The 18,845-nt window shown below is 34.1% G+C and overlaps 2 protein-coding genes across 2 annotated transcripts; one reads left to right on the top strand and one right to left on the bottom strand.

The window, feature by feature from the left end:
• Window positions 1-1,047: 1,047 nt before the first annotated feature.
• Window positions 1,048-10,977, top strand: LOC144435835 (uncharacterized). The gene is made up of 6 exons (XM_078124472.1): window positions 1,048-1,251; window positions 4,216-4,288; window positions 8,226-8,289; window positions 9,008-9,135; window positions 9,488-9,515; window positions 10,208-10,977. The coding sequence occupies exons 1-6, from the start codon at window positions 1,125-1,127 to the stop codon at window positions 10,280-10,282; spliced, it is 495 nt and encodes a 164-aa protein (XP_077980598.1). The 5' UTR covers window positions 1,048-1,124; the 3' UTR covers window positions 10,283-10,977.
• A 1,079-nt stretch (window positions 10,978-12,056) lies between these two features.
• On the bottom strand, window positions 12,057-18,567 carry LOC144435539 (uncharacterized). The gene is made up of 4 exons (XM_078124128.1): window positions 18,458-18,567; window positions 17,290-17,759; window positions 12,836-12,938; window positions 12,057-12,268 (listed from the first exon to the last, which is right to left on the bottom strand). Exons 2-4 carry the CDS (start codon window positions 17,620-17,622, stop codon window positions 12,057-12,059), a joined length of 648 nt encoding a protein of 215 aa, XP_077980254.1. The 5' UTR covers window positions 17,623-17,759; window positions 18,458-18,567.
• Window positions 18,568-18,845: the final 278 nt, after the last annotated feature.

The raw sequence follows: 18,845 nt of genomic DNA, 5'->3' as shown, positions 1-18,845 counted from the left end.
TTGACATTAATATTAGCATTATAACAGTTTCATGGAGAACAATCAATAAAATATAAATCACTGTCAAACAAGAGTTGCTATTGGTTGTTGATTGAGAATAAGTGTTGACTGAATGCGTAATGTGCTCATAGATTATTTGCTACATGTATATGTGTTCATTTGTCATTATTCTTTTCCAAGCTTATATTTGGTTTGGTTGATTTTATACAAATAATTGTCGTTTTGAACGACCCTCAAATTGACCCGCAGTTCAGCCTGTCGGCCCACAAAATAATCATACTGATACAAGCGAGAGGCGAAGATTTTACATAATCTTTATCAACGAGTGCGGGCGCTGTTCACTGTATGTTGAACACTCATAAACCTGCATGATAAACCTATGCACTGCACTGTACTCTTATATTATCTTGGTTCGACTGGCTCGGTGTATTGTATTGTTGAACTCGATTTACCTTTCACTTCAAATATTACATAAAAAATATTTCTTATTTATATTGATCCATACAAACCACGCTTTGTTTGTATCGATGAGTATATATAGAAACATATACAACTTGTAGTACATTATTACCCATGCATATCTGTTTGCTTGTTTGTTTGTTTGTTTGTTTATTTATTTATTTATTTATTTATTTATTTATTCATTCATTCATTCATTCATTCATTCATTTATGTGTGTTTATTTGTGTGTTTACTTGATTATTTATTTGTTTTTGTCTATTTATTTGTTTGCTTGCTTGCTTGTTTGTTTGATTGTATCATTACCCATGCATATTTATTTATTTGTTGTTGGTTTGATTGTAACACGGTTCCTGGGCTCATTGTGATTATACTAGAAATGATGGTGCATTAGTAGTTGGTGAACGTGAATGAATTTCCTCAGATACCAGGGTACCGGATGAATATTGAGCATAATGGTGAATGATGAGCTGAGAGGGGTACACCTCAAATCCCGACTTATTCCCGGGCAGACAGCTGTCTGTGACACGACCTGACACAGGTACAAGGTCACAGCTTGTTGACACGATCATGTGATGTGTGTATATCAACCACTTCGCTTGTGACTCTCGTACGCAGTCTATCCAGTTCAGTGCAGCGAATGCTTCATCCCCTTACTGACTAAGATGGAATCTTTTGGTAGATTTGTGTTTGCTGCTGCAGTTCTGACTGCAGTGCTGCTGTCTGTTGAAGCTCACGTATGTCTGATAAGTCCACCTCAAAGAGGTTCAATGCAAGGACTCAACAAGGCAGGTAAGTACAAAATCGGTGTACATGTATACATGTACAGACTCGGTAGGGTCGTTATTTGGGGAAAGGGGGCGGGGTGAACCCTGGATACACCCAGTATATGTAGTAACTGTTGTATCTCATAGTAATTCTATCGTAAGTTTTATTAATTAATTATGTACTAAACATTGTTGAAGTTGAAAATTGAGTACATAATTGTCGGTTCTGAAAAAAAACCACGTAAATCATATTTTCAATAACTCACGCAAGAAAGAAGGGGAAAAGTGAATCAATTAATACTTTACAGAGTTTAAGATCTCCGGGATCTCATCGGTTGGTACAATGTCATTACAATTGTACTACCGTCACTGAGATATGCGTGATATGACAGTGGACTTCGCTCTACAACTTCAAGTATTGATCTAAAATGGCATGAATGCAACTTTGTTTCACAAAAATAATCTGCAAAATATCTTAAAGTGTCGTCCATTGATGTGTTACGGTAGTTGTTTTGACTGGGTCATTTAAACAAGCCATTTCCAGATAAGTCTAACAGAAGCAGTTCTTAGCCAACCATCGGTAAATTTGCACGTATAACGGTATATTTTGGGTTTAGGTCTTTGTGTACGTGCTAAAATTTGTATTTTTCGATCTGCTTTTGGTCCCAACAGTTAAATTTAAAATCGTCTTTCTTTGCACACTTTTCATCAAGGGTATAAATGACAACCAGATGTAAGACCAACCCACAAAGTAAATTTCGAATTTCAATTTTGAAGTCTTTGACTAAAAACACTTAATACACTTCGATGACTTTTCTTGCCCCCCCCCCCCCCCCCCCCGATTCCTTTTCATCATCTTAGACATGAAACAATCTTTGGAATAGTTTTCCAGTATAAGATTTGTAAACCTCAAAAACTATATCTCTTCCATCCTCATATCTTGTGAGTGGAACCAACTTTTTCATAATCCATATTTCATCTTTTTTTTGGACTAAGGCCACATTTCATCAAGTAACAAGTATTTCTTTTCTATATCTCTGCCAGGTAGTGGATTCTTACACCCAAATGTAAATCCCCTGGCCATTTACTGGGGCCTTTAATAGATAAATTAAATGGTGACCAGGAACACCCCCTTTTATAATACATATACACACTTCTTTCAGATCAGTGTATGGTAGACTAGTAACCATAGTAACAATATCTCTAATCATGTGGTTTAGGCCAAGTATCATGCTACTGGATCGTAAATTGTGACCAGGTTTATATGCCTCTTTGGACATGAATTGGGTATGCCTAGATCACATGGTTTTTTCCAAGTATCATGCTACTCCAGACTGTCAGAAGGTGTATTTGCCACTTTGGGCATGAATTGGGTATGCCATGTCTTTGCTAGGTCACATGATTTAGTCGAAACATCACACTACTCCAGACAGTCACAAGGTTATGCCTCCTTGGGACTGAATAAGTCACCTATGAAAGGTAAATTGATTTTCATGTCATTGTTACTCTATAGTGGCAATGCTATATTTCACAAATCACATAAAAATCTATACTTGCCACTTTCCTTTATCTAATTATGTATCACTGTCAAAACTTTCATCATTTTTGAAAATGATTACATGCCATAATTGGTCATATTTCTTACATTAAAAGTCCGTGCCTCCCCCTTCTGTCAACATACTTGATACTTAATACAGCTACACGTACTTTCAAGTAGATACACCCCTTTTTATTGAGTGTTACCATGGAAATGTGGTCATGTTAAAGTGAATGGTTGTATCTTCCAATACATTTGAAGTATTTGTAAATTTAACTGCTTAAGTGTAGTTAGTTCTGTTAGTGTTTTTGTTTGACTAAGATTGATTGATTTTTAGCACATCTGATAACTATAAGGTTCACTAGTGGATTATACCTAATGGCTATAGAAGAATTAATAACATAAATTTTGACCTTAAAATTAGAAACTTGGAAAGACCAGAAGACATGGAAAAACATGTATCATGAAAAACCATAGTTATAAAAATGTACCCCATTATTGGCCCAGTTCTTAACTGGCAGAGCTATAGAAAGATGTAGGTCTAGCATGCAAGAATAATCCTGTTTTAATCTTTACTGTTCCACGGCTAAGATGACACTGATATGAGAATCTGGAATTTAAATATCATAACACAAGATACAGTCTCTAGCATATGGCCAATGCTTTGTCATACATGTACAACCCATTTCACATTACTGTTCACCTGACCAATGGTTTGTCATACATGTACAACCCATTTGACATTACTGTTCACCTGACCAATGGTTTGTCATACATGTACAACCCATTTCACATTACTGTTCATTTGACCAATGGTTTGTCATACATGTACAACCCATTTCACATTACTGTTCACCTGACCAATGGTTTGTCATACATGTACAACCCATTTCACATTACTGTTCACCTGACCAATGGTTTGTCATACATGTACAACCCATTTCACATTACTGTTCACCTGACCATTGGTTTGCTGTACACATACCACTTATTTCACGTTACCGTTCACCTGACCAATGGTTTATCATACATATACAACCCATTTCACATTACCGTTCACCTGACCAATTGTTTGCCATACATGTACCTCCTGTTTCATATTATTTTCATCTGACCATTGGTTTGGTGTTTCATATGTTACCCCCCAGTACCTCAGTTTTTGCTGATACAGCCACACAGAAACCAGTAAGAAAATTACATATGACACACTTTAAGACAGCAAGCTTGAATGAATGGTTTCTTGCTGTATTTTGTCTATATGAAATGGCAGTATGTTTGAATGGTTTATTTCATTTATACAAAATTCAGCAAGAATTTGCAATCTTGCTTTTCAAAGTGTAGGATGTTTAGTTTCTTATTGGTTTCTGTGTGGTTGTATCAAACTGAGCCAGTGAACACTGACATGAAACTGGCAGTAAATGAATGAAATGTTGCTGTTTGTTGTACCTGTAGGTAGTGATGATTGTATTTTAACAAATGGTCCATGTGGTGGAAGGATGAAAATGACACCACAGCAAGGAGTTAGGTAGGTTGAATTCTGTCTAAAACCCATGCTTTGTACATGAACTATTAGAATATAAGCTAGTTATGTTTATACACTTTTAGGGGTTATCATATTAATATGACTCTTGAAATGTTGATATTTTCATCTCCTTGTAAGTAATTTTACAAAATTTCCATATTTGTGCTCATATGATGGGGAATAATTTAGGTATATCAGACATGACTGACTAGATATTTAGGTATATCAGACATGACTGACTAGATATTTAGGTATATCAGACATGATTGACTAGATATTTAGGTATATCAGACATGACTGACTAGATATTTAGGTATATCAGACATGTATGACTAGATATTTAGGTATATCAGACATGATTGACTAGATATTTAGGTATATCAGACATGATTGACTAGATATTTAGGTATATCAGACATGTATGACTAGATATTTAGGTATATCAGACATGTATGACTAGATATTTAGGTATATCAGACACGATTGACTAGATATTTAGGTATATCAGACATGACTGACTAGATATTTAGGTATATCAGACATGTATGACTAGATATTTAGGTATATCAGACATGATTGACTAGATATTTAGGTATATCAGACATGACTGACTAGATATTTAGGTATATCAGACATGATTGACTAGATATTTAGGTATATCAGACATTATTGACTAGATATTTAGGTATATCAGACATGTATGACTAGATATTTAGGTATAACAGACATGTATGACTAGATATTTAGGTATATCAGACATGATTGACTAGATATTTAGGTATATCAGACATTATTGACTAGATATTTAGGTATATCAGACATGTATGACTAGATATTTAGGTATATCAGACATGACTGACTAGATATTTAGGTATATCAGACACGATTGACTAGATATTTAGGTATATCAGACACGATTGACTAGATATTTAGGTACTAAGTATATCAGACACGATTGACTAGATATTTAGGTATATCAGACATGACTGACTAGATATTTAGGTATATCAGACATGTATGACTAGATATTTAGGTATATCAGACACGATTGACTAGATATTTAGGTATATCAGACATGATTGACTAGATATTTAGGTATATCAGACATGATTGACTAGATATTTAGGTATATCAGACACGATTGACTAGATATTTAGGTATATCAGACATGTATGACTAGATATTTAGGTATATCAGACACGATTGACTAGATATTTAGGTATATCAGACATGATTGACTAGATATTTAGGTATATCAGACATGTATGACTAGATATTTAGGTATATCAGACATGTATGACTAGATATTTAGGTATATCAGACACGATTGACTAGATATTTAGGTATATCAGACACGATTGACTAGATATTTAGGTATATCAGACACGATTGACTAGATATTTAGGTATATCAGACATGTATGACTAGATATTTAGGTATATCAGACATGTATGACTAGATATTTAGGTATATCAGACATGATTGAGTAGATATTTAGGTATATCAGACATGTATGACTAGATATTTAGGTATAACAGACATGTATGACTAGATATTTAGGTATATCAGACATGATTGACTAGATATTTAGGTATATCAGACATGATTGAGTAGATATTTAGGTATATCAGACATGTATGACTAGATATTTAGGTATATCAGACATGATTGACTAGATATTTAGGTATATCAGACATGTATGACTAGATATTTAGGTATATCAGACATGTATGACTAGATATTTAGGTATAACAGACATGTATGACTAGATATTTAGGTATATCAGACATGATTGACTAGATATTTAGGTATATCAGACGGTAACAGGACAAACACCCCTTAACAAATGCCTACGATAGGACTATGGCTCACGATTCAACCAAGAAAGGCATTGTTTTTTTAGGGTTACTTAGCATTTCTACTATAGTGCAATTGAATGAATTCAGGTGGTGTATGAAAAATATGGTTTTATCTCTTAGTATTTATACAATTAGATTCCAGAGTTCTACACAAATTGTTGCCGATTTCGAGAAACGTCATGGGCTTAACTTTTTGAGGGGAATAGCCCACAATCTCCTGTTTTGAATATTATAGTAATATTTAGCATTTATACAATCAGATTCTGGAGTTCTACACTTAAACAATTCCTATTAACTGCCTTATTTAAAAATCAAATCCCATGTTTACCACACTTTGTTGTTTGTATTTTTCTTTATTGTCATCACAATTTCAGTCTAATGTCCGAAATAAAATGTGTATTTGTATGTAACAATGACTGTATTTGAGTTAAGTCATTGTTAACATAAGTACACCACCCGAAATCACTTTATCAGGACGCTTTTGGTAATAATACAATAAAAGTGATAAAACCAAATCATGCCCTATTTGGTCGAACATTTTTTAACATCTGTCTATTCATCCGGTATACAATAAACGTGATAAAACCATATTTTAAGTGTACTCCCAAAACTGTGGATTTTTTGGATCTCTATTCGTAGGCAATGACAGTCCTACAGGGGGCGTTTGTCGGGGGGGGGGGGGGGGGGGGGCATTTGTCCGGGGAACATTTGACTGGGGGCATTTGTCCAGGGGGCATTTGTCCTAGAACCATATCAGACATGATTGACTAGATATTTAGGTATATCAGACATGTATGACTAGATATTTAGGTATATCAGACATGATTGACTAGATATTTAGGTATATCAGACATGATTGACTAGATATTTAGGTATATCAGACATGACTGACTAGATATTTAGGTATATCAGACATGTATGACTAGATATTTAGGTATATCAGACATGACTGACTAGATATTTAGGTATATCAGACATGACTGACTAGATATTTAGGTATATCAGACATGATTGACTAGATATTTAGGTATATCAGACATGTATGACTAGATATTTAGGTATATCAGACATGATTGAGTAGATATTTAGGTATATCAGACATGTATGACTAGATATTTAGGTATAACAGACATGTATGACTAGATATTTAGGTATATCAGACATGACTGACTAGATATTTAGGTATATCAGACATGTATGACTAGATATTTAGGTATATCAGACATGATTGACTAGATATTTAGGTATATCAGACATGACTGACTAGATATTTAGGTATATCAGACATGTATGACTAGATATTTAGGTATATCAGACATGTATGACTAGATATTTAGGTATATCAGACATGTATGACTAGATATTTAGGTATATCAGACATGATTGACTAGATATTTAGGTATATCAGACATGATTGACTAGATATTTAGGTATATCAGACATGTATGACTAGATATTTAGGTATATCAGACATGTATGACTAGATATTTAGGTATATCAGACATGTATGACTAGATATTTAGGTATATCAGACATGTATGACTAGATATTTAGGTATATCAGACATGTATGACTAGATATTTAGGTATATCAGACATGTATGACTAGATATTTAGGTATATCAGACATGATTGACTAGATATTTAGGTATATCAGACATGTATGACTAGATATTTCACTAAAGCAGCATTGTGATTTCAGTCTATTCTTTTTCATTTGAAATTTTCATGTGTTTTTTATACTATGCAATAATTTTGCAATACTGTTTTCATCTTTGATATTCAAGATGTATTGTTTTACTAATGTTATTATTGAAGTAATATTTGTCAAGTGGGACCTGTTAATGAACACATATTTGAGTTTTTTTCCTTATCACTTTGACAACTACCATAATAAAAATATGATCCGGAATCACACACCAGCAACAACAACAACAACAACAATATCAATAACAATAACAATGGCAAAATGCCCCAATGTGAGCTATTTCTGTTCAAATTTTATTTATTGTGGATATAAACTCAAGACAAATAGAAGATGTAATTTGATTGACTGACTTATATAATTTGTATCTTCCACAGATTAAATGCCAACTACACAGTCACTTGGCAGAAGAATTTAGATCACTACAATCAAGCTATGCCAGTAAGTCAGTCAATCAATCAGTCAATCAATCAATCAATCAATCAATCAATCAATCAATCAATCACTTATTATTTTGATACATATATTCTAAAGAAGATGGAAAAATTGTATTTTTATTACAGGGGTACAGTCTGTAACTTTACAGTTATTAGTGGCTTTAATAATTTTCATTTTATATTGAAATACCCTTATATTATTCCAACTACTAAAAACATATTGATCACAAATCCTGTCAAACAACTGCTACACTTCTCAACTGGTATTCAGATATATGCTATGAAAAATTACACCATGACATAATCTTTTATTTACCAAAAAAATGGAAAACACACCAGATTCTTGGTTACTGAAGTGTCTTAAAATTTGCTCATATTAAAACAACTGTGAATGTATCATTTACCCATGTGGTTCAAAATGTGTATCATGCATATGTATTAATTTTGTACACTGGCTTTAGCCAAATATGGGGTGTCAATTACAAATCACCCATTATAATTCTAGTCTTGGAGGGATATACATGTACAATGTACATCTTTAAAAAAAAAGAGTCTGATTTATTTTGGTGGAATATGGCTAAAATAACTTAACAAATTCAGTTAATATCTTACATATCTCATGGACTTAATGGTGTTCTTGTAGTGTGTCACACACAAGTAAACTACATGGGGGAGGGGGGACTCATTCTTTTATGAAGCCTTCTTTCTGCTCTATTCTGTAGGGTCAGTTCATCGTATCGATTGGTGGCAATGACTCAAGTCAACAGGAATTCATACAACTCCACAAACAGGCCGATGACAGTCAACCATCACTGACTCTCTACTCTTTTAATGTAACAATGCCAAAATCGTGAGTACATGTACATGTGACATAGCCAACATTTTCAACATTATTGATAACCTTATGAAAATTTAATGTTGAGTCTTGTACAGCTTTCCCACATAGCTCTGCACCAGTACCACACAGCTTTCCCACATAGCTCTGCACTAGTGCCAGTTTTACCACATATCTCTATCAGACAGACAGACAGACATACAGACAGACAAACAGACCCATATTGCATTGACATGTAAAGAGCCAGTCAGCCAGTCTGACAGAGTCAGACAGACAGATAAACAGATAGACAGACAGCCATGCAGACTGGCAGACTGATAAGCTATATGTACACTTATATATTGAATTTTTCTGAAATTTATTTCAGGGTGCCGTATATGGTTGGTGTGATCCAGGTAATTAGTGTTATTTCTATGACATAATGTATACTTCTACAACAATTAAAATACCTGTTTTTATCTTCGAAAGGAATTGGGTGATGTTTAAGTGATGTCTGTGTGTGTGTCAGTCCATATGTGTCTTTATGTCTGTACCATATCATTTTCTCAAAATACAATATCTTATGGATGCCAAATATACTTTAGCATAATTAGTTCGCCAAAATGTATGATAGCTATACCTCAGATTTTTGCATTCCAACAGCTAAAATCACTTGATCTGATTTTAATTATACATGCACCTACTATTTTTCATTGTTTGTAGAATAAACAGACCTTATGTAATCTTTGTGGTATAATTTTCATATTGCCACTGGTCCTGAATACTTATGTGATGCCATGGAAATATTGTCAAACTGATACTTTCTTTATAGCCATGTTATACGTATCATAGCCATGTTATACATATTTATATAGCCATCACATATGACAGCCATGATATATGTATTATAGCCATTATGTACATATTATAGCCATGATATGTATTAAACCCATGATATTGATATACATATTATAGCCATGATATACATATTATAGCCATGATATACCCATTATAGCTATGATATATGTATTATAGCTATGATATACGTATTATAGCCATGATATACAGAATAACAATGAGTTTATTTCATTTTATTTCTTTGTCTTAGATCCAATACGTTACTGACAATCCTCAAGCTCCAGCAGTGTTCTACCAGTGTTCAGATGTCTTCCTAATGTCATAATAAAGTACATTTATTGAAGGGTCATAATCCAAGATGGCATGATGTATATATACAGAATACATTAAAATAACCAAATAGAACTTAGCATGCCCTTTGTGTGTGTATTCATTTTAAATGATTATAATATCCAAAATCCTGTGTTTTCCTTTAAACAGAGAAAATGCAAAATGATAAGAGTTACTCAGTGTCTAAATTGTCCCAAGGTTGAAGATGAATTTTGCATGAGGTATACCAATTCTACAGTACCAGGGCTTGTGAAACTTAATATGAAAAACACTAAAAATATCTTAGAATAAAACTATATAATTAGTATAAATTTTATAAATCTGATATGATGGTAGAAAACTGCAAAGCTTTGATACTTCTCCCAAAAATTGGAAAGGTTAATGTGGTTATAATTATTTTGTTTATTTTGTAGTAGTTAATTCACTGTATAACTTATAAACAAATTGATACAACTACAATTACAACAAAACCTGTATTACATGTCATTATTCTAACACACTTAAAATGTGAAATACATAAATACATGCAGGCTCATTTAGAGTTGATTTCATGAATGATGTGATGGTTTATACAGACAGGGTCATACAATAGATAACACTTCTTTATATCCAATTTCCTTACAGACTATCTTCCAGCTTTGACAAAAAACAACTATATTTAGCACTTTGTACATGTATGGGCAGTCATTTCTAAATCAATGAGAAATATATAAAATTTGAATAAGATGAAATAAAACTTGTTATTATATTCTGGTAATCTGTGGTTGATTTTCAGATTTTTGTGGTGTTTACATACATACATACATACATACATACACACACACACACATACATACATACATACATACATACATACATACATACATACACACATACATACATACACACACACACACACATACATACATACACACATACATACATACATACATACATACATACATACATACGGTATTGAAGGGTGATCGTCGGAGTGTGAGAAAAAGAGAGGGGTGTCAAATATTTCCATCCATTCTAGTCGGGCAATTGTACGAAATAACATTTGTTTATTCTTTGCATTGTATATTAATGAACGTCACACAAATACATTGTATACACATTATAATAGTAAATATTACATTGGAAATAATGCTGGAAAGGAATATTTTATATTTTGTTAATCTATCGCAATTTTAAAAAAGAATAGTTGGACGGTACACGTAAATCATAGACGGCAACCAGCATAGGTATACCCTCGGCACTTTGTCGTCTGTTGCTATGGATACGGTCTTACGAAGAACTCAGAAAGGAAGTTATAGTTTCTTGCCTTTTTCCAAGGAATAAACGAAGTCGAATTAATTATTTCCGAGATACTTATATCAAACCAGTACAAAGAGTGATAATATTTTGACTATGTTTTCATTTCCATCCTTACAATCCAAAAGAAACACATAACAAATATATAAGTATCTACTAAAGTTTGTTCATCTGATAATTGTTGACATTTACAAAATGTTACAAATCCGAGTTGGAAAATGTAGAGATATGTGTTGGCGCTTGTTAGCTGCTTTAAATATGTAAATAAGTATGACTCCCAGAACGAAATCGTTCGTTTTTTTGTAGAACTAATATGTGTGTTCATTTCATAGGTCCATATTATATAACAATATATCTTGCATTTGTTTTACTAATAGTAAACTGGAGTGGGTTTTGAATCGTTAGGACGGTGATAATAACGAGTTGAAATTAGGTATGTAGTGAATTAGGAAAAATCACGGGTCCAAAGTTCATCAAGGACTGGTGCTGCCCGCGTCCGATTCCCCAGATCTGGACGAAAGTAATTTCCGGACGGTATTACGATTCTGTTTGACTTTATATGTTCGCACCCATGGCACGACTTCACTTTTATTTGCTTGCCTGCACAACCCTGGATCACCAGTAACGTATTCATGTGACACTTTAACAATTCCTGGCCAGTAATTCGATTCATGCATCCATTTATCTGTTATATATAAAAAGGGTTGATTATTGATAACATCAAAGTTACTCTAACATAGACCCTCCGTTGGTGGATGGTCTATGCTCTAAATTGACACGGTCGTTCTGGTTGTCCGAGACTAAATGATTCGGCGTAGTTGGTGCTCCATGGACCAATATGTCTGAACACAAAAAAAGCTCACATCACCTAAAACTTTGCCATATGAATGATTATGCTTGGTCCTTTTGAAACCAGCTTTTCAATTCATTCTCTTGTTTTCAAGCAAATCGTCAATATACCGCTTTTCAATTCATTCTCTTGTTTTCAAGCAAATCGACAATCTATCATCTTCCCATAGAGTAAATACAATGATTGGTGGATGCATTTTTAGAAATTGTTGACCATTTTGCTTTAGCTCTATCATTAGATCACTTTGTTCTCTATCTGGTACAAGCCATAACGTATTCAGATAAAATAAATGATTAAAATATACATGGAAAGTTCTCACGAAAATGGGTTGGAGTTTTCTTGAACAGCGTACCAGTACACAGAGACAGAAAGTACGTGATCTTGGTACGCATGTATACTTACAAGGTCTAACCATTCTACCAGTATCAGCCAATTCTTCGTCCTTCCCGGTCTTTGTTGGTGCAAGTTCTACATTGAGCGGTGCTATCCCACTCGGCTCGCCGGGCTAAATTAGACAAATAAGACAATGAAAATATACTATTATGTCGTTGATTTTCTCGAGTTTGCAAACGATTCAGTTATTTTACAATGTGATCAAAGCACAGACCACCCAATGGAGATTCGTAGAGATAAGAAGAGCATGCCACAAATGAACAATTTTACCACAACGTGTTGTTTATCCAAAACAGATTAAACACACTTTACACATTTCTATATCATTTTGTCGCTAGAGGGCGTGATTTATTTAACAGGTGTGTTTCTTCAAATACAGTCAGTCATTTTTGAGGGAGATAGAGCCATTGTTACTGTTTATGGTATTTGTAGCCTAGTAACATAGTTTGGAACATCCTTTCAGATACAGTTATTAACAGAGCGAAAAATACCATGATATAATAACGAAGAAGTGAAATTACAATCTCATTAAAGATGTTTTTCAGTTAGGTTTTGGAGACATAAAAAGGTAATTCAAAGGTGAAAAATAAAAGTACCTGTAATAAAATAAAATTGAAAAAAATTATCCAATCTGAACCTAGATATTAACGTTATCCATAGTTGAATGTAAGTTTTTCACTGTCTATCATGTAAGCTGACTTGTCGTTCAAATTTACGCGACAATGTTGACAAATACATGACTACTTCGCTGTTTAAGTTAAATATACATTCACAGTAAGGCAAATTAACCTGAACATATTAAAACGTTTTGGGAAATATTACGACCTACTTTGGAATTTTATGATATGATTTTCAATTCTAATGACGATGTGTAAAAGGGTAAAAACCTCCACAACGTGGAATTGAACCCCGGTCTTCCGTGTGACATGCGGTGATACTTACCACTTATAGTATGCGAGTATTATTTTCTCTGTATATTTTGTCTGAATTACACGCCATGGTACATGACTTACATTTAATTGTGTAATGTAATCATTTTGAAGAGGTCGACTGAATCTTACTGGCTAATTACTAAATTAAACTTTTGATTTATATCGCTTAAAGTCCAATATTACACCATAAACCCTTACACGTGTAGGGTCTATGATTACACTTGAGTCTATACGTTTTTGAACGTAATTTGTGTTACGCAATCAAAAAGTACTTGCAGTATTCTACTTATTGATGGACACTTGAGTATCACTTGCAATTGACTGAACTTAAAGTTATAAACGCTCCGATGACGTAATCAACTGCTAAAGACAATTGTAAAGTTGTAGAAAACGTGCATTGGCATTGGCATTAACATACTGGAATAGTTTAATTCAGGTTTTATTTAATATTTTCACTTGAGTAAAAAAAAAAACAGACAAAAAATGTGGTATGGGTCAAAGTGCAGTCCTGACGGAGAACGTCATCGTCGTAATCGGCAAACAAACTTCTTTGCGGCAACGTCAAAGACAAACACTTATGCTTTTTTCATCGCTGAGCTGACAAATATAATCTGGCTTATGGGAATGAAGAACGCTTAGATTAAAGGTGAACAAGCAAGGCTTTCCACATAACCATATGCTATATTTAGTCCTGGGAATCTTCGTGTGTCATTGTCACGTGATCGGAATCAATCCATCTTTAATATACAATGTATATATTACTATAAACGAACTTATATCAAATACAAAGTTTCAGGAAATTTAAAAGCAAATTCTGCTAACATGCCAATGGTTAATACTGCGATGTCAGTTCTGATGTTGCAGTACGTGTTGTCGTGTAGTTGAAATTGCCCTCAAGCCGTCGTTCAGGGGTTCTGTGCAAAATACAGTGACCCCTAAATCCCCTTTTGAAAAAAAATACCAAGCAAGAGTTGCTTAGCTAGGTGCAGTGGATTATCTCCACAAGGTTTTTACAAAAAAAATATACATTTCCCTACCGGGATAGTTTAGTGTAAGCTTATAATAAAGGAACTCATATACTGTCAGGGACTTATAGTTTTGTAAAGTTGATATGACCCCATAGGAATATCAAAATCATATTCGCTGATTGGTCCTAAATTGACATCCAATTCAAAATACAACAATAAACAAAATTAGAAAATTCTTTATGCGACAGTGAATTGGAACATCAGCCACAAAAAGAACATTAAAACGGGAACATTTTAAAAGGAATAAAATGTATATATTGTGTTTAAAAAAGTTAATTTGTAATTACTAAAGGTTTAGACAAGACGCCGTTTATATAAAAAGTGCTATCCATTGTTAGTTTCACACAATGAGAAACCTAAATAATTATAAGTCTATTGTTTCAGTTATACAACATACATCGTATCGTATCCAGGTTATCTTTTACTACACAGACTTTGCTGCTTCCAAGTTAGGATAAGATATATAGATTCAATCAAGAGATGAAGTGACGATTTACTAGTTGTTCCTGTCACGGTTTAAAAGGAGAATGTTTTTGAACTTTATATGACAAAACTGTAAACTCTTGATGTTTGTTGTTGCTTTACGTGTAAATGGTACTGTTTTACCAAATACTTGCTTTTCATAACTCAGCAATTTAAAAAAAAAAACGACATTTTTTTATAATTCGATATATTTACAAATAAGTCTTGAGGGATGTGTGATACACCAAGAGTTGCCCTGATAGGAGATGGGTCATTTCTATGCGACATATTTCATGAGTGATTCGACCGAACAATGTGATGCCTACCTCTTGTCGTCTGCTCATCTCACAGCAATGTGGGCTGTACAATTAATCTCACTTTTATCTTTTTTCTAACTTATATAAAGTACTTCAGTTTATTTAGTGGATAAAATAGTAGACACAGGTAATTCTGAACACCAATGTGATGTACTTAACATTTATGTTAATAGTCTTAAACGAGAGAGGTCGGGGAGAGAGGATAAACATACCATTAAAATGAAATAGTCGAGTTGAAATAGTCGAAATAGTCGAGGTGGTGACTGAGGCAATATATACATTTACATTACAGTAACAACATGGTTATGGATGTAGCTTATAAATATACATATATCATAAATGAAGAGAAGGTTTTAGCAACACCAGTATGTGTGGAATGTAGTCATTCAGAATGAGTAGGTCCAGATATTGAGGACAACTACTACACCAAAGTTTAGTTTATCAAACTTTGTAATCCTCGAAGATCTAGGATCAACGTAAACACCAAGTCGTTTGGATAAAATATGCTAAGAATAGGATAAGCTTACATATGTGTTTCCATGACAAATACAATAGTGATTATGAAAGTTATTGGTATTACTGTCGATCTGATCAGACTCTGAACTATCAATTTCATGTGAATATTTCACAAGTCCAGGAACTCATCAATGCATTCACATATAAACATGATGATGAGAAATGTTCGTGTATTAATGAAGTTGATAGTTCAAACTCTGACAGGATCGAGTTTAACGTAACTTTGAATGTAATTTTATTTTTAATGACACTATTGCACTATTCGATGGTCCGTGACGTATGCATGTCGTCAGCCACTCACGCAATCGTGAAACGAACGACGATTTACGGTTAACGGACTGGAATTTTACTGCTCTGCACTTGTTGACAGATCAAGTGATTGACCGAAACCACCTGTTGATGTTCGCTTTATAGGCAGAATGGTAACGCACACAATAGCCATAAAATTGAACCCCATGAGAGGGAGCGGGTATTTAATTGTCATTATCGATTTCGATAGCAGTGAGAAATGTCCATTCTATCATACTACACGCCTCCACAACAATGCATGGGTAGCCAAGGCCAACTAGAACCTCCAGTAAATCAAAAATCTCTATCAATATCTACAGGTCTAATCTGAACTTGAGCCGATACGATAAGATTTCGTATCAACCAAGACATTCTTTTGTTGAGAGGATGACAATTAATAAGTAATTAGCCTAATGGTGATGGTGGTGATGTAATATACTAGAACTTGTCACAAATGACGATAGAACGTAAAAGAAAATCCCAAAAAACAAACGACTACGGCACTAACTTATACTCATTTAATCTCGGTTGGTTCTAATTCAACGTACTGTCCGAACTTTGGCATCGTGGTATTGATTTGTTTCGGGTCGAAGCTTGGGCAACGACTGAATATGTCAAGTATGTAGGCTAGATATTCGTACCCCCGTGTGACCAGCAAAACAACATAGCTCGTTTCTAAGTCGAATGCCACTCATTGATTTAAATATCAATGCCAAATAAACAACATTTATATCTCGATTTTACAAGCCACGTCTATTCACATACATGTACATATGACCCTGTATATTGTCTCTCGTTGGTTAATAGTAGTGTGTTTGTACATTGCTTTAAAAAAAGTATTGACCCATTATTACACTGTTATACTACTAAGTGTAGCAACTTCAATTTTAGCACATGCTTTAATAAACACGTTGTCTCACCTCTCGCACCCTTGCCCTGGATTTGTTACTCCCGGCTGACCATCTCAGTTTGGTAGGTTGTGGTAGAGCTTGAAAACTTCGTTTTGTTTGGTCTCTAACACCGCCATAAGTTCTGTGGTCAATACTAACAACTGTGGGAAGGGTTATCGCTCTCTTTCCCTGACTTGAATGATTTCTAATACTCTGGTTGGTCATCAGTTGGTTTGTTTGAAGGCTACTGCTTAGAGGATGAATTCCATTTTCTTCGTTGACAGCTGGAATGCATCGATTTAACGTACTTTGCCTTGCAAGTCCTGTAATTACGGTTCTGTCGGACCTAAATGCCGTACTCATTTTCACGACGACTGTCCACGGTTGACTTTTCGCTCTGTGCTACTGAATTGTTAACGACTTCTAATTTACACCACAATACCTGTGTGAAGGACGTATCTATTATCCCGTTGTAGTCAACCATAAAAAATCATCCACCGCTATCAAGTAAAAACAGAAACAACATTAGATAGCTCCTGCAATGAACAGTAGCAAAGTAGTACACAGCTTAGTGAAATCCACGTCCAAGCCTACTGTATATAGGCCAATTACTTACAACCAGACAAACACCGCCGCCACCGAATAGTCAACAAATGCGTCTGTTTACGTTAGACAAACAAATTTAACATGTTTGATTGTTGATAGTTTCTTTCCAATCTTTCGTGTGTGTGCACTGTCTATATTTACCCTTTGTTTTCTTTCACGTAATGACAATGTACTGTCAAATCATTGTTTCAATGACTGCGATACAAATTACCAAATAGAAATGAAACCGGCAATTTCGTGGGATTGTCTGATATCACTTCCATTTTCTCTTCATTTTAAGGAGTAGTATTATTGTAGTATTATTGTACTTATCAAATACCAATACGATACACGACATCGCAATGACAAATATTATGTATGGTATGTAAAGTATAATTGTTGTCATAAATTGTATATCAATATTATTTATGTTACTAAGACAACGAACTTGAAGTGTAATTCTCAAAATAGCTTCAATTTGATATTCTTCTCCAAAGTATTATACGTTTAACCTCCGACCACTAAAAGAATTAGTGGTCTGAGGTTTAACCATGGGTATAGGTAAACACTGAATTTCAACGTAATATTTTACAAATATAACAAACCACCGTACCTTGGTTTCAGAATGTCAGTCGAAGATTAGTAAAACAACGTATCTAGGGACGTCAGGGGTTTAGATGTTACCAGTTATATTCCGCCTTCGAACACGTTCGTCCATTTCTGTGTTCGTAACCTTTGTGGCATCTACTACATAAAACGCAGTATTAAGCGATCAATAGTGGAAGAATGCCTATATTCACAGCAACGTTGACAACAAAGAGCTCTTATGATCCTGATAATCGATTCAATAAAATTCGGATGACATTCTTGATCGATGGTAAATCCTTTTGAAGTAAAGAACAAATGGATATAATTGACAATATCTCAGATCTGTCTCTAACCCTTACTTACTAACTCAAGATTACCAAATATAGAATATTTTGAGTTTACAACTTTACACA

Source organism: Glandiceps talaboti, chromosome 5, assembly GCF_964340395.1.
Source record: "Glandiceps talaboti chromosome 5, keGlaTala1.1, whole genome shotgun sequence".
Lineage (NCBI taxonomy): Eukaryota > Metazoa > Hemichordata > Enteropneusta > Spengelidae > Glandiceps > Glandiceps talaboti.
The sequence above is the reverse complement of the archived record's forward strand: the minus strand, read 5'-3'. Positions and strand labels throughout refer to the sequence as shown.

Bases quoted from the DNA above. Each gene is read 5' to 3' on its own strand.
- LOC144435835 (XM_078124472.1), top strand. From the start codon at position 1,125: ATGGAATCTTTTGGTAGATTTGTGTTTGCTGCTGCAGTTCTGACTGCA. The intron at 1,252-4,215 runs GTAAGTACAAAA...TTGTACCTGTAG, and splicing joins GCAAGGACTCAACAAGGCAG to GTAGTGATGATTGTATTTTA. The intron at 4,289-8,225 runs GTAGGTTGAATT...TATCTTCCACAG, and splicing joins ACACCACAGCAAGGAGTTAG to ATTAAATGCCAACTACACAG.
- LOC144435539 (XM_078124128.1), bottom strand. From the start codon at position 17,622: ATGAGTACGGCATTTAGGTCCGACAGAACCGTAATTACAGGACTTGCA. The intron at 12,939-17,289 runs GTGAGACAACGT...TGTCTAATTTAG, and splicing joins CCAGGGCAAGGGTGCGAGAG to CCCGGCGAGCCGAGTGGGAT. The intron at 12,269-12,835 runs GTAAGTATACAT...TATATATAACAG, and splicing joins TGGTAGAATGGTTAGACCTT to ATAAATGGATGCATGAATCG.